We start from the raw sequence: 15,646 nt of genomic DNA, 5'->3' as shown, positions 1-15,646 counted from the left end.
CTTTAGTACTTACAATATCATCGGATGAATACATCATTGATGCAGGCTCGCAGATAATTACCTCAGCAGTCAAAGAGATGTTTGCTCGTAGATTTTAACTTCGGTGGAAGGCAGCGATAGGCTGTTAAAATAGCCTTTATGACGTTTTTCAAAGAGGACACATCAAAGAGGAGCTAATTTTACCTACGTAGGAACTGTTAGCCAATGAGCTACTATGTTCATATGTGGTTTTCACGTCTTAAAACAACAGATGGGGCGGGGGACATAAAAGAAGATTAACGTAACACTATGTGCCCGTATTAACAAACAGGGCAAAAAAAAGACGGTATTTATGTCCCGAAAAAAACAGCGACGTGCTTGCCGTTTACACCGCTGTCTTTGCTAACCTTCCATGACTAGCAAGCGCGTCGCCATGTTTCACCAGCAAGTGTCAACTCCGCACGTAAACGGCCTTTCAGAATACAACCAGGACGGCTCGGTATTCACGAAAACTACGTACGTCGTGATTCACGCGGCCCCCAGCACCACGGCGCCTCGGCTACGCCGTCTGGAACGCGTAAGTTATGTCATGAATACGGCCTACGGGAGCTACAAACAAACAGCCCGAACGGGGCTAGCTGCTTTTTAGCACGAGTGTGAGCTAACGCGCGGTGTTCAGAAATACCACGGAAACCAGCTGAGCTCGAGTATGCCGTGACAAAAAGAGCCTAGAAACAACATGCGCCTGAAGTCGCGTTAGCTTCAAAACACACCGAAACGATCCATCGCGTGTGTGGCCCGAACCGGTGCAAGGCCCCGCGCGAGCACAAGCTCACGCCGAGGATCGCTCTTGACAGCGGGCGGACAAACACCACCGATGCGGGGGCCTTAATGCGGTTTTACCGGACCCCGCCGGATTCCCACATACGCCGGCAGCACCCAAGCAAGACCAATTAGGGTTATTTATACCTGGCTGAGTCGGTTGTCAGCGTTCGGAGGACCTTCCTCACCCCAAATCCAGAACAAACAGTCCCGTTCGACGTCGATGACGTCAGACGCACGACGGGAGGGCGGGACGCCGCTGTCAGTGTCAGGCGAAGCACCGCCCCCTCCCCGGGCATATTACGCAACCATTTGCAACCATTTCAACGTAAAACACCTAAACAAATGTGTTTATTATTATCATTTACATATTTATGTATTATATATTTATATTATTTATTATATTATGGCAACATGGTATCATATTTTTGGTCTAACGTTCTTTTCAACATGAACAGAAAATAATGCCTGTAATATGTTTTGTCTGTAGTAATTAACTTTATTTATTTATTTATTTTTTAACCCAGAAGTCCCTTTAAATGATGTCCGTCCCCCCCAAGGTGTTTTTTTTTTTTTTTTTTTAGTTTTAAAGAGACATATTTGCAACTTAAATGTAAATAAATAGAAATGCACTTTTTATATAATTTATTGTGTCCCAATATTGCATTCAGTGGTTAGGCTAAATGGCACGGAACCCTGTGCCAGATCCACCTGTGGCACGCCCGCCCCCTCCAACAGACACACACACACACACACGCATGTATTTTCTTTAAAATTGCTAAAACTCATCTTTATGTCTCAAACGTGTTCTGTCAATTGACTGTCTGTTCCCGTACTCCCAACTACCGGAGACAATTTCCTTGTGTGTTTTTTGGACATACTTGGCAAATAAAGATGATTCTGATTCTGATTAAAACCCATTTTTATTCTTTACCTTTTCAACTCAGCATGAGACCCTGCAGTTTTTTTTTAAGTTGAAATTATTGTATCGTTTTAATTGTCCTATGTTTAACTTTTAGGTTTTGAGTTTAACATAATGCACAGCACTTTGTGTGTAGCTGAGCGTGTTTTTAAAGTGCTCTATGAGTAAAGTTGAGTTGAGAAAATATTTACAATACAAATAAGAATATAGCAGCAGCAAAGAACAATTAGAATCATGTGACCAAGCAGAATTAAAAACACTAATCTTGCATTGCACAAATAATTTTAAAAAATGAATTACTCAAATTAATTAAAATGTTATTATTGTAGTCCCCCCCCACCCCACCCCCCACCTAAATGTGCTTGCCTCCTTTGATGCAAACTAGTCTATGATGTCCTTGTACGGTATCTGCTCCCCAACTGTGTGGTTGATGTTTATGATGCTGAGGCCAGTTAAACGTTCCTGGGTCATGTCGGCCTCAAGTGGGCTTTGCAGAGGATGCCTCCACAAGGGGGCTCTAATTCCCCATACAACGCCATTGAATGACATGTCATGCATGACATTAATACAAACTTTTAAGTGGCGATGAGCCCCTTTATTTATTGCTTTGTCCATCATCTCTATACTTTCCTATCATACATCCGTTTCATTCCTTTCTTAGTGTACATTAACTTTTGTCCAGAGAGCAAAATGGCCGTTGTTACATTCGCAATCAGATACTTTTAACAAAGGTCAGGAGCAAAATAAACTCAATAGATGATCTTGAAAACCATACCTGGTGGTGGACTATACGAGGAGTTCTTTCTACTTTGGCCTGCTCATTTCAGGTGTACCTAATGTTTTGGCTTATCTACATATAGGATTGTATACTTTTGTATGTGGACTGAAGGAACATAAAGATCATAAGAGTGATACGGTTCTTTACTCAAGTTTATTCATGACACTGTAGAATAGTTACATTTATATTGAGAAGAAACAGACAATTGCTCAATTCACCCAGGCTGTAAAACAACAAAAAAAGTTGACAGCTGGGTAAAAACTAACCATTAATATTAGCAATGGGCAGAATGCTATTTGTAGGCTGACAAAACTGTTTTATACATACAAATTGCCTTGAAACTATTGAACAAAGTAATGACAATTAAGATTAACGAACAAAAAGGCACACAAAAAATAAAAGCAATAAACATGTTTTTGTATAGTATGGATTTGTATCAAACTGCCATTTTCCAAATGCATGTCAAACTACTCCACAAAGTATATACACGAACATGAATGTGGAAGGAAGTGAAAAATTGGTTACATATTGTTTCGTTGTGTCATGTGTCTGCTTCATTCGCCAGCGAGAATGAATCTAAAAGTCACTCTTTGTGCTCATCATCTTCAACAGCGGTGGCCACCTCCGCTCCGTCCTCGTCATCGTCAACTTCATCGTGGACCACATATCCCTCGACGTCACCTTCCTCCTCCTCCTCCTCCTCCTCTCCGACTTCAAACCCTTCTTCCTCCTCTGCCTCACCCTCCTGCATCAACTGCTCCTCCTCTTCACCTTCCATGCCAGCCACCGTTGGCTCCTCCTCCTCCTCCTTCTTCTCCTTCTTCTCGTCTGCCGCCATCTTTACTTCCTCGGCTGCTTCCACCTCAGCCGCCTGCTGGGCTGCTGCCTCTGCCGCTTCGGACTCTTTTTCAACAGTGACGGCCGCCTTCTGTTCCTCTGTTGCGTCGACCACCATGGAGTTGGATGCGTCCTGGCCCTCCTGGTTACCAGTAAATGGATTTTCTCCCTGTAAAAAGTAACAAGGCTTTATGGTCTCTCACTTTTGTGTGTGTGGTTCAATTAGACAAAAAATTTACATATACGGTAATACAAAAATAATGGCAAACGGGGAGCAGCGATAAGGGAAAAATAAAATCACATTATCATTGCACAATAAGTTTTTAAATTGTAGTAATGTATTGTAATTTGAGTAGGGCTATTTTATTGTTTAATTGTTAAAAATTCACACATTCAGATCTTTTTGGGACCTAGCTTCAGTGATTCACTGAAAAACTCAATTACTTTTTTGTGCTCAGGCCAAAGCAATAAAAGTATTACTTTTGCGCCATCTTGTGGAATCTTGGTTTTAGTTTTATTTCATTGATGGTGAAAGTGTTTTTGTCTGTTTGCCGTTTTTGTTGGCAAACCTTGAATGCACCCTGTGCACAGTCAAAAGTGAAACATAGCCCAGCTAGTCTGAAGAGTGGACCCAATAAGCTATTTTGCCACAAGGCGAGTGAACGACTAATTGGTTTGGAAGACGCCACACCTAAATATTCCAGACTGAAAAAGCTTTTTGCATTAAAGGGGAAACATCTTCAATGAACAACAGTCCAGTTGCCTCGACTCAACATTTGCAGATTTCCGTGTAGTCTACTTTACGCATCAAGGAGCAAGAATCTAGCTGGTTCCACGGGTGTGATGTTAATTTCAAATCGACAGCAGAGGGCGACATTGCCGAACATATGGCGGCCCCATGAAATGGATACAAATTGATGAATTCATCTGTTGAATTAATATTCCACGAGATCAATATCAATCCGAATACTGTGTTTAGACCAGTGGTGGCACATACAATGTATTCTTACAAGTCCCCGGGGACAATGGGAAGGTGGGGATTGGGTAGTTACATGAATAACCTTGGCAGAGGTGGCTTCACACCAGTGCCAATCATTTGCAGTCTGGACATGAAAGGGCTAACATCGGCTCTAGAGTTGGGTCTCAGTCTCCAAAAACACCACTATATTTTATTGACTTTTTTGAAAAACAGTTCAGGTAAAAAAAATGCCAACTTGGCAGGACTTCATTGCAACGCCCCAGCCCAGCCCTAGTTTGTCATAGTAACACACGCTTTACTTGACATTTGCGTAACAGAACTGCCCTCCAAAACAGTGATGTCAACCAGAGTGTAACAAGTAGATGTTGAACGCTTTTATCCTTTATGTATTTTGACTGAAGAATGTAAGCGACCTTTTGTTAAAGAACTGATTTAAATAGTGGAAAACTATTCCCCTTTAAAGCCTTGGAAGTTTGGAAGTCTTGGAGCTGCATGACACTGTACCTTGAGGTAGCTCTCCAGCTTCTTGCCAATGACTTTGTGGTTGAGGATGCTGCGTGCAACCGACAGGCTGGCTCTCTTCGACTGCTCCATCATTCCCTTGAAGTGCAAACAGGGCAGTCCGTCAGACACACAATCCACTCACATTTGTAAAGCACATTTACAAATAAATAAATAAATAAAATAGGGTTGACCGAAGTGATGTAACATTTCATAAAACGAGGACATTAAAACAATGTAATACAGAATATAAAAACGAAATCAATAACACAATACAGCGTTAGTAAGGAAATGAAATAAGAAAACGCTCGCAACTCAAAAGCATCCATCAATATACCTTGCGATTGTAGTTGTGGTCGTGGGACTTGATGTGCTTTTGAATCAGGTGAAGCTCCATGGGAATGAAGATGTCACATGCACTGCAGTGTGCAGCTTCCACTTTCTTCAAGAAGTGCTCCATCCCAAGATCTGCAACAGAGTATGGAAAACAACCCCAATCATCAATTGTTTGACTTTTCTTCTCTAATCAGAGCATCAGGCCCTTCCTTGGCTGCTGCCACCTACCCTTAGTGAGGTCCTGGTCTCTGTACATCTGGCAGATGGCAGCACTGTGGTTCTCCAACTGCCTGACCATTTGGTCCGTTTTCTGGAACTTGTTCTGCAAATACTCCTAGGAATCAAACAGTGAGAGACAGTTAGTTTTCGCTTGTGTGCTGCACATTTGTTCTGTTCAGTCACAGAGGATTTTTTTTTTCTATAAGAAGAACTATTTCTTCATACTGTGGTCAGGGGTGTTTATATTAAGCAGAGTACCAGGTGTCAGTTAGTGATAAGGCTTTTCTATCAGAATGAGGCATGCTGTTTTCCCCAGCAAAAAAATCTCTTTTTATCCAATTCTTTTTCAGCCAATGGTGAAATGTTTAGATTTCAGAATGCGCCGCGCTGCATTTAGTAGTACTTTTTCTTTAAACCCCACTGTAAATGTTAGCAGGACAGATAGCACATCGGTCGAGCAGGCCAACATAACGTCTATTAGAGGAGAGCGGACGCCTCGAAATAGTCAGTAAAAACAGGACAAGCAATTTCTTAAAATCCAAATACCACAAAGAAGCATATAACTATTTTTGAGTTGGTGAGTGCTAATCAATCACCTGCAGGAAGTCTGTGGTCGGCTTGGACAGCTGGCCTGAGAGGAACTTGAAGTGGTCCTTGTGGAAGCGACTCTCCAAATGACGTTCCATCTCCTCCTTGTAAAAGGATCGAAACTTGCACACAGAGCATGCAAACATAACCCTGGAGGGAGGAAATGAGACAAGTCGCTGTTTAAGGCTGCTCTGATGTTGAACGGCAGTACGAAGAACTGCTTATGCTCACTGGTAGTGGCCAGAGAAAGTTCTTTTGCTCACCTCTCCTGAAAGCCCCTCTTCTTTTTCATTTTTGCAGACTTGGCTGGGGCTCGGGGAGAAGTTTGCTTGTCCTGTGCTGCCTTCTTTTCAGCGCCCTCATCCTGTTTCGCCGCACCTGAGAGGAAGATGAGTAGAACTTAGTTGTGCTGAGAAAATGACACCCATCAGCAAAAACTATTTATAGCATTACCATCGTTATAAAAGCATTGGATTGCATTAGCTTCAACAGGTATATCTAATGTCGTGACCAGTGTTTCTTACATGGCATCGTCAGATAAAGTTCAACCTCACTAACAAACATTGGGAAAAGACTGTGCTCACCTGAATCTCCATCAGTAGTCTCCTGAGAAGTACAAAAATGCCATCAATCATTTGGCGCAGATGGCAGAGTTGAGCCAAAAGACATGCAGACACAGTTCTAGTGACCCAATTTGTTCCTCCCATGTGGTCTAGTTCTGATACTCACCTCAGTTGCAGTAAGCTCCTCATTGTTGTCACCATTTTTGTCTGCTTTCACTGCACAGACAAGAAGTTGATCACTTGTTTTCTAATGGGCACAGCAGTTTAAACGACTAAAATGTGCCACATGACTGAAACTTACCTTGAGAAGCGCCAGCGTCGGTGCTTTCAGTCTTGTTTATTTTAGATTCTGGCTCATCGGCAGGAGTGAGCATCTGCTTTCGTTTCTTCTGGACATCATTTTGTGGTTTTACCTGCTGAAGTTGAACCCCAAACAAACTTGAGAAAGAGTCAAAAATACATTTGCTTCAATTTTATTTGGCTGTTGAGCACACACACAAAAATACAAAAATGTCAGTGCTAAACAAAAGGGTACAATCCTTATTTGATTTAATCAGTGAACACAAGAACACTTGATTATTACACTCACCTGTGGTTAAATTTCTGTGGATTACAATTTTATCAAAATCTACCTTGCTAGACTTTCACTGGTATCTACTAGATTTTGGAACATTAGTTAAGTTTGGAAAAGTATCTTTGTGTATGCACATCTCAAATCGTACTTGCAGTCAATGGTCCAAATTTGTTGGGGTGTGTTGTATTAAAGAAAGGTTTTCTGACAGATCTGTTGGGGTGTACTCATTTATATTGGAGGTGCCAATCAGCAATACAGTGGCTATAAAAAGTCTACACATACAGTCAAGGTGTAGGGATTTGTGTACCATTCCAAAGCGCAGTCAGTGTTGGCACAAAATACTGGCTTCTGTGAGAACGCAAAAACGTCAGGAAAAGCCTACGAGAACATCTTAACTTTATTTGGGGTTAATCAGTGGCGGGTGTGCGCTGACTCCCATTTAACATGAATTTGAATGTGACTGGTTAATTCTGAACACAGCCACATTCACAGTTATGAGAGTGTACTTGGGCAACAACATTATCTCGTTTTTTTTTTTTTTTTTTTTTTTAAATATTCAACTGAGTTTTACAATTTTGAAAGTCACATTTATGGAAAATGAGATTCTTATCTTGGTTTGTCATTTGTTTTTTATGTCACAGAAACCTGGTATTTGAACATGGGTGTGTCAACTTTTTATATTCACTGTACAATTCAAGTAACCTCTAACTTGGGTAAGATGCCACTGAAAATGTTTAAAGGGGCCACAATTTTGTCATTTTCACTTTCCATTGGCTAATATACACAGTAGCTTTTTGAATGAAATAAATTATGAATCCCACAAGATATATATGTATAACAGCACATCTAACCAAGAAAATAATTAATGCAGTGAGAAGCACAAGTTGCATTTAACTTACAAAAGAGTAGCATTCAATGAGGAAGTTGACTTTTACATTGAATCTAGTTAATAAATAGTAGGCTGAGTTTGGGGGGGCCGCTGATGTTTTAAATGTCGGCACAGAGTGGACACTAACATGAAAGGCGGGCTTGCCAGTTGGTCTATGGTAGAGAAAGGTGGGAATCAGAACAGGCTCTTGGCCAGTATCTGAGTAGGGCTTCCTAATTTGGCAGGAGGTACTTACTTTGTTAAGGGGTCTCTTGCGGCCTCGCTGGCGGCCGGCCCGTGGGCCCCCTCCAAAATGCCTCCCGGGAAAGTCGTGGGGCCCTTGGGAGGGTCCCTGGTGGAAACCTCCACTCTCTGAGTACATGCGGTTGGACAGGAGGGATGGGAGCTTGCCTCGACCACCTCCTGGGGAGTGACCGCTTCCCCGGCCACCTCCGCCTAATGACATGGGGTCTGACCTGTAGCTCCCAAACCCTCCGCCAGATCCTCGACCCCCAGAACCTCCGCCCCTTCTGGGGGAACGACGGCCTGCTCCGGCCCATCCTCCCCCTCCAGAGCCACTGGTGAAGGACTCTCTCATATTCTGTCGCATTTTAGCAACTCCATAGGAAGAGGAGAGGCTGTTGAAGCCGCCTCCCCCTCCTTGCCCCATGCCCCCCCCGAAGCCCGAGCCTCCTCGCTGGCCCAACAGCATGTTGTCACCACGGCCATCATCACAACCATAGCTACTGCCACCAGATCTGTAGAGATCTCGGGAGGAGGAGGAGAGTGAGTCGAAAGACTCGAACTGGCCAAACCTGCGGGATGGAGGGAGAGGGTTGATAGAGAAGAGCAGAGAGCAAGGCAGGAGGCAGGGAGGGCCGTCAGGTTTGGATTTCTCCACATGACACTCATTCGCCTCCACAGTGTTGCCATTTTCTTGTCAGATCACAAGACGGACACCCACCAAAAGTATGTTCTGCTTGCAGTATTTTACAGTAAAATATAGGAAATCAGCTCTGATTGTTATATTAACAAGAACTCTTCCAACTACATTTTCAGTCAGAGGTCAACCAGTGTTGCCAGAAGTGAGGCAAATTTTCTTCCTCTTTACAGGATGAACAATGATCAGACCAACAGAGCCAGTAGTGCTTTGAGACTAACAGATTATAGTGAGTACAAAAACAACTTAATTTTTTCCCCATAGGTTATAGGTACAGCAGACAGCCTTTCATGAGCAATTCACTGTCGTAAAGGCCAGCAGCTTTAAACTCATCTTTTGTGTGAAACATAAAACCAGGGCGCAAGGTTAGGTCACATGGATGAGAACAACAATGCTTGTGAATAAAGTAAAATAAAAAAATTTGAAGACAGAGAACGACGTTCAAGAAGTGAAGAATGAGTCAACATCAAGTACCCCGATACCAGCTAGAAAAAGCAAACTGTCACCTGTGACTTGGAATGTGCACTAAAACAAATGGACCGTAAGTGACGAGCAACAGAACACGTCGTCTCTGGACTGTTGAGACATGTCGCTTTCGTCACAAAAAAAAAAACCTGCCGCTTTATTTTATTTAATTTTTTAAAATAGGGCATGTGTCTTAAATACAGCTCATTTAAAACACATAGCAAAGCAAAGAGTAAGTTGAGGAGATCACGGAACTTGGCCAATCAGACGAGGCAACTAAGATGCAAAAATAAATACAAAATGGCTTACCTGTCACCTCGGCCCCCTTTCATGCCCCCCTCCAACTGAGTGAGCATGTCCAAGCGCTGATTAATCTTGGCAATCACTTCGTCCGCATGAGTTATCTTTTGGTGCAGCATGGATGACCCAGAGAGGCCTCTCTTGGAGTTGCCGCCACCGTAGCCCCCGTAACCCGACATGGAATTCTTATAATTCCCACCAAATAGATCAAAGTTCCCAGAACCTAATACAGATTACAGTATTAAATAGACAAAACTATAACGTCAACTATTCATTCATATACCAACCGGGCGGGAGATTTCTGTGAGAATGAGAAAGATTAGCACATTGGAAACTCGTCCATGGGTAAATAATCAATTTTCTGAAATGGTGGACTCTCATCCAATACACTGTGGTATGTTTTTTATTTATTTTTATTTTTTTTACACCCCACTTGAATATCAATCTAAAACAGGGTACACACACACAGATAATCGGGCAGAATTTTACCATACCCATTCTAATCAAAGTCAGCAAAAGCTTAATTCTCCGATGTCCCTGAAAGATTATCCTGTTGTGTGGGGTCCCACTTCTCATCCTCGTTTCCTCATCCTAGCAGCTGCGACAATACTTTAACACACCAGTGCTGCTTGCTTCTCTTTACTCAACGTGGCACACCACAGTGCGTTCGCTGCCCAGCCTGTTACCTCCGTCGCTGCCCTCTGATGAGAGCGCTACTGGCTCAGCTGAAGCCGAGCAGCGTATTGAAGAGGTCGACGGGGCTCACGAAACTAGGTGCTTGCCGGATGGCGGCTGCCTTGCTTGAGAGGAGTTAAGCATCCATTTTGCAGCGCATAATTTGCAGTCGCTTCAAAGTGTTCCATCTCCAAACGGCTGCTATGGCTGCCACTCGGAAAGTATTGGTCATTTGTATAGTATCTGGGAATTTTACCAGTACCGAGCACTGTACAAATGTTTCGTATCACCACCATCGATACATCCCTAATGTTGTGTATTATGTTGGTCAACTGGAGTACGCTACACACTGTTAAGAGATTATCATATTTGGGGTCTCTCACATTTAAAAAAAAAAAAAAAAAAGTATGCGTGTACCCCACTTATCAATCTACCCATCTGTAGTTGAGTAAATTAGCAAACGCTGTATATTTTAAATATACTCCCACTCCATTAGGTTAAGTGTATTTTGTACATTTGTACTGTAATTATTAACATTAAATGGAATCACTAACAGAAAATTTATGCTATATACGTAACATAGTCAAGACCACTTGGTTGCTTAATATCAATTGCTCCAATTAATTAAATACTACAATCTAGGATTTTAAAATTAAATCACTTACCTCTGTTGCCAGACCCTCCACCACCCCAATTGGAAAAACCTGCAAGATGCAAGAAAAATAGTGTCAAATTTTGGCCAAAAGTGAGACATTTATTGAACACTTAGGATTAAGAATTGCAACTGGAGATGCATTTCTTGGGAGAAAAAAAAGAGTACGATCTACATTGTTATAATTTCGTCTATGATTGTTTTTTTTTTTTAAATCATGCTGTGAAGCTTAGCTACGGCGAGCTTTGGAGACATTTTGTACGGACAGCCATTTTGATATCGGTAGCAAATGTCTCTTGTTGGACTTACTAAATAATTAACTTTACGAAATGTGTTATGTATTAGCATTAAAACGTGCTAAACACGCACAAGATGACGGCTAAGCTAACAATGAGCCTTGCCGACGAGTTAGCTTAGCATTAGCGCTTTCTGACGAAGGAGCTAACAACGGTTGTGCTATTGGAACGTTCATTCATACAAACGCCCATTTTAACATATAAAAAGGTTAATTTAGATTTGTCAATTACCCCCCCCAAAAAATAGACTTTCATTTGTGGACCAAAAAATAAAATAACTTATGCAGCTTCCACTATACGGCGCATGTTCCCAATGGGCTAGGCTAGCAGCTAACGGTCATCTAAAAATAAATATATAAAGCGATGGAAGTGGCTATGATGATAACTACGTACGCCGCGAACAATAGATCCGTAATTACCTGAGCCGTAGTTTCTGCCTTCCATCGTATTTCTTGGCCTTTTGAACACAAGTAGGCCGAGCAGCGCTTGTTCCTCCTTTACGCACACAACAGAATTCTTTTTTTCTTTGCGCAGCAACCCACGCACACGACACCAATGGCTCACGTCACGTGATTACAATGACGTCACTCTCTGTGTCACACAGCCGCGAAGAGGCGTGGCCAACATGTCGTTCTTGAGCAGGGGCTGTTGTCAAACTACCACGAGGATCATCAAAGTCTTCAGTCAATCAATGTTATTTTGATGCACAAAAGTAACAGAAAAATGTCAAAATCTAAAAAAAAAAAAACCACATCACAATAAATAATCTATGGACAAAGTATATAGTAATGTAACAAAACGTCACCATTCACGGAGATAAATATATTTTCATTCAATGACATCTAATGTTCTAAACTACGGAAACGTATTGCATTCACTTGGATAAAAAAAATAATAATCCTGTTTTTCGGAGTAATTTTTTTGAGGGCTTTATTAATTTATTATTAAAAACAGGTGGAAAAACATTTGTTAGAGAAACAGAAAAGAATACTCAGAAAAACAGAAAAAAATTATTCAAAAAACAAAGCCCTCAAAAAAAATTACTCAGAAAAACAGGAGTTTTTTTTTTAATCCAAGTGAATGCAATATGCTTCCGTAGTACTAAACACCACATCCGTAAGTAAAAGAAATAAATTAATAAATTAAAGAAAAATGAGAAACCTTGAGAAGGGACCACAGATGGAGGGAATCCCCCTTCCAGGATGATGATCAGGCTTCAATGGCTACCAACAATGTGGGCAACATTGATCACATCAAATTATATGTAGCAGTGCAAAAGAGTCCATAAGAAGTATCAGTATCCTCCACAGCAACAGCGACAACCTCTCTTCATTCATTGCCACCTAGCAGCGCAGGCGAGAGAGGCGAAGCGGCACTAAAACAGGCCAAAATCCAAATTTTACAAGGTTGACTGAGGCAAGGCGGGAGTATAGCCACAGTCTGACTATACAATTATTTGTTTTCATAACAGTAACAGATATGTTAATCCAATTTTTGTGGGAATCAGGGGTTGCAGTACTAGTGACTTTTTGTATTTTTTCTAAGTCGAGGCCACGTGATGAGTCAATGATGTCATTGATCGTTTTTCAGCACAATAAGTGGTCTTCGCTGAACTTAGCTGAACATTATTAGAAGATTATTCTGACTAGTTTATGCTAATTTCCCATTACATGTCCCCTTAAGAAAACAACACAACAATAACAACAACAACCCTTTTTTTAATACTGTTAATTTGAAATGGCACTAATTGGAGACCTGAAGGAGGTATTTGCTTAAGCCTTCAGAGGGCAGCAGAGTTTTACTATTCCGGTACAGGCACAAAGAGAGGCACGAAAATTTCTGGTCTGCTCCTTACAAGTAACTGGAGACAACTATTCACACTCACATTCACAGCTCCCGGACAATTTCGAGTCTTCAATGAAGATAGCATGAATGTTTTTTTTGGACTATGGAAGGAAGCCCACACAAGCACGGAGAGAACATGCAAACTCCTCAGAACTGCGAGGTCATTCAAAGGAGAGATGTCAGAGTGAAATCAAAACAGTGTGCGGATGATGTCTTGCTCAAGGGCACCTCCACGGTAACCAGGAAGCTGACTACCATCTTGTTCAACAACCAGTTGCCATTTTTACATTTACACCGCATCTATCGTGAATGTTTCGAGTAGCCCCCCGTACCCCTTCGCTTCTCACGCAATGGACAATTCCATTTTCCTACCTATATACTATGTGCTGACTTAATTAAGCAAAATCTGAATCAGAATCAGAAGCATCACAGAGATTTAGAGGTGGGTAATAACGCGCGACATTTACTCCGTTACATTTACTCAAGTAACATTTTCGCTAAACTGTACTTGTCAGAGTACTTTAAATGCACTGTACTTTTTACTTTTTACTTGAGTGTTTAGGTGAAGAAGGATCGATACTTCTACTCCGTTACAATGATCGACGTACCGTTTGCTACTTTTATTTATCCATTCATGCGTATGCGCGTCTATTTTAATACTCCATCTTCGACTTCTGCATAGGGCGCCCGTTGCGCCAATCAAACGTGAACACTAATGTCATTTGACTCCAATTCACCATTGAGACGATACGAGGCAGTCACATGACCGCGCAGCTAGCCTTCGCGAGCCAATCAAAAATGACTCATCTTGGGAAGAAGGAAAACACAGTCACGCGAGTGTGTTTACAGACCAAAATAACAACTGCTTTGTCATGCAGCTCTTAAATTGTGACTGCCCAAACTTGGATATTTCAGCCCACTTCTAACTTGAGAAAACACCTTGCGGTAAGTTGCAGATGTTTTTGCTTTGGTCGTGGATGCGGCAAAATTAGCACACGCACACACAATCACTAAGTCTGATGAGCAAACAGCTGCTTCATGAAGTCATTTAAGCAAATAAAGCAAATAATGTTTCTGTATGGCCCAATGCGTGTGTTGTTGTTTTTTGGGCAGTTAAAAATTGAAATGGTGGCAGGTGTGTGTCGGCTCCTATATATATATATATATATATATATATATATATATATATTATAATTTTTTTATTTGATGTTCATGTTCTGATTAAAAAAAAATATGAAGTTACTCACAAATTACTCTTTTTTTTCCATTGAGTACTTTCTTACTGATACTCAAGTAAATATTTGTATGACTCCTTTTTACTTTTAATTAAGTCATATTATTCAAAAGTAAAATATTTGGCTACTCTACCCACCTCCGTGAAGATGAGAGGACTAAATCGGATGAAGTAGTAAACTGTATTATGTTGTGTAAGATGTATCCCATTCTTTAAATACATTATTTCTTTTGTCCTGTTGACTTTCCCGCTTTCATGAAACCAAAACGGAACCGGAAGTTACTCACCACTTACTCAGTACCTGAGTAGTTCTGTTGTTTTTGTTTTTTCACTCTCCTCCAGTAATTATTTGGAGGACTACTTTTTAGTCTTACTTGAATCATATTATTCGAATGTAACATTACTCTTACTTCAGTGCATTTGCGGTACTCAACTGTACTACCTTAGCCACCTCTGTACATGACCGGATTCGCCTTGGGCCCCCAAATGACTACATACGCCCCTGGACAGATGTTTTGAAATGAACGCCCCCTATTGCCCCCCCCCCCTCCCCCATTGGTCTCCACCCAGGCAGCCTCTTCTTTCCTCATCACCGCCCTCCTGATCCTCAGTTGACCAGCGTCGCAACTGAGCGTCGCTCGCTCCTGCGCCGGGCTAGATTTTCGTTTTACTTCCTCTCCCTCATCGCAGAAATCTTTATCCACTTTAGTCGCAACGACAAGGTTTTCTCGAGTGAAAACTACTTGCACACCTCTAATCAAGACTGCACGGCGAAAGGATCTTTTTTCTTCTTTTTTTTTTGTACAGTAAAAAAAGAAATGTAGTAACAGCACGTTTGATTTTGTTTTCATTTTTTTTTCATCTTCACTCTGTTTTGTTTGTTTGTTTGTTTGTTTGTTTTGGGGGAAAAGCTGGGAATCATCCGAGAGGAGGCTGTCTGCTTGAAGACGTTTTGGGAGGTAAATCGCTCACTCACACGCCACACTCAGCTGCTTCTCCTCCTTCAAAACACTCAACGTGTGTGTGTGTGTGTGTTTTTTTTAAAAAGCTCCAAAGGTTACGCCCAGACTAGACTGACGTCCCTTATGAAACGATAAAACACCGTATATCTTAGTTTTCTGTCTTTATGTCTGTAGTTTAGTGGGTAATTTCTGGAGTATAACCCCAAATAATTCCACGAAATAGTCAACATGCTGTTTCATTACCCGTGTAATGAAATTACTGTTTTGGTGGTTGCATTCATTTATTAACATGTTTATTTTAACCTCAATCT

General features: G+C 41.5%; 3 protein-coding genes across 4 annotated transcripts in view; 1 reads left to right on the top strand and 2 right to left on the bottom strand.

Annotated features, from left to right (window-relative positions):
- The window catches only part of LOC133403552 (bromodomain-containing protein 4-like), a 29,420-nt gene extending 28,395 nt beyond the window's left edge, over nucleotides 1–1,025 (bottom strand). For both annotated transcript variants that reach the window (XM_061678492.1, XM_061678493.1), the window contains exon 1: nucleotides 949–1,025. The gene's annotated coding sequence lies outside the window, so the exon portion shown is untranslated. The remainder of the gene's footprint in view (nucleotides 1–948) is intronic.
- Nucleotides 1,026–2,635: 1,610 nt separating this feature from the next.
- Nucleotides 2,636–11,872, bottom strand: akap8l (A kinase (PRKA) anchor protein 8-like). Its single transcript, XM_061680281.1, has 13 exons — nucleotides 11,714–11,872; nucleotides 11,012–11,050; nucleotides 9,681–9,894; nucleotides 8,223–8,781; nucleotides 6,826–6,940; nucleotides 6,691–6,740; nucleotides 6,546–6,567; nucleotides 6,225–6,339; nucleotides 5,970–6,111; nucleotides 5,383–5,488; nucleotides 5,156–5,286; nucleotides 4,822–4,917; nucleotides 2,636–3,507 (listed from the first exon to the last, which is right to left on the bottom strand). Exons 1-13 carry the CDS (start codon nucleotides 11,736–11,738, stop codon nucleotides 3,085–3,087), a joined length of 2,037 nt encoding a protein of 678 aa, XP_061536265.1. The 5' UTR covers nucleotides 11,739–11,872; the 3' UTR covers nucleotides 2,636–3,084.
- Nucleotides 11,873–14,996: 3,124 nt separating this feature from the next.
- LOC133404580 (zinc finger protein GLIS2-like) overlaps nucleotides 14,997–15,646 on the top strand; it is a 38,947-nt gene continuing 38,297 nt past the window's right edge. Inside the window, exon 1 of the mRNA XM_061680603.1 lies at nucleotides 14,997–15,332. The gene's annotated coding sequence lies outside the window, so the exon portion shown is untranslated. The remainder of the gene's footprint in view (nucleotides 15,333–15,646) is intronic.

The sequence above is a fragment of the Phycodurus eques genome, chromosome 6, assembly GCF_024500275.1.
Source record: "Phycodurus eques isolate BA_2022a chromosome 6, UOR_Pequ_1.1, whole genome shotgun sequence".
Lineage (NCBI taxonomy): Eukaryota > Metazoa > Chordata > Actinopteri > Syngnathiformes > Syngnathidae > Phycodurus > Phycodurus eques.
Note: the sequence above shows the minus strand (reverse complement) of the source record. Positions and strands in the feature narration are given on the sequence as shown.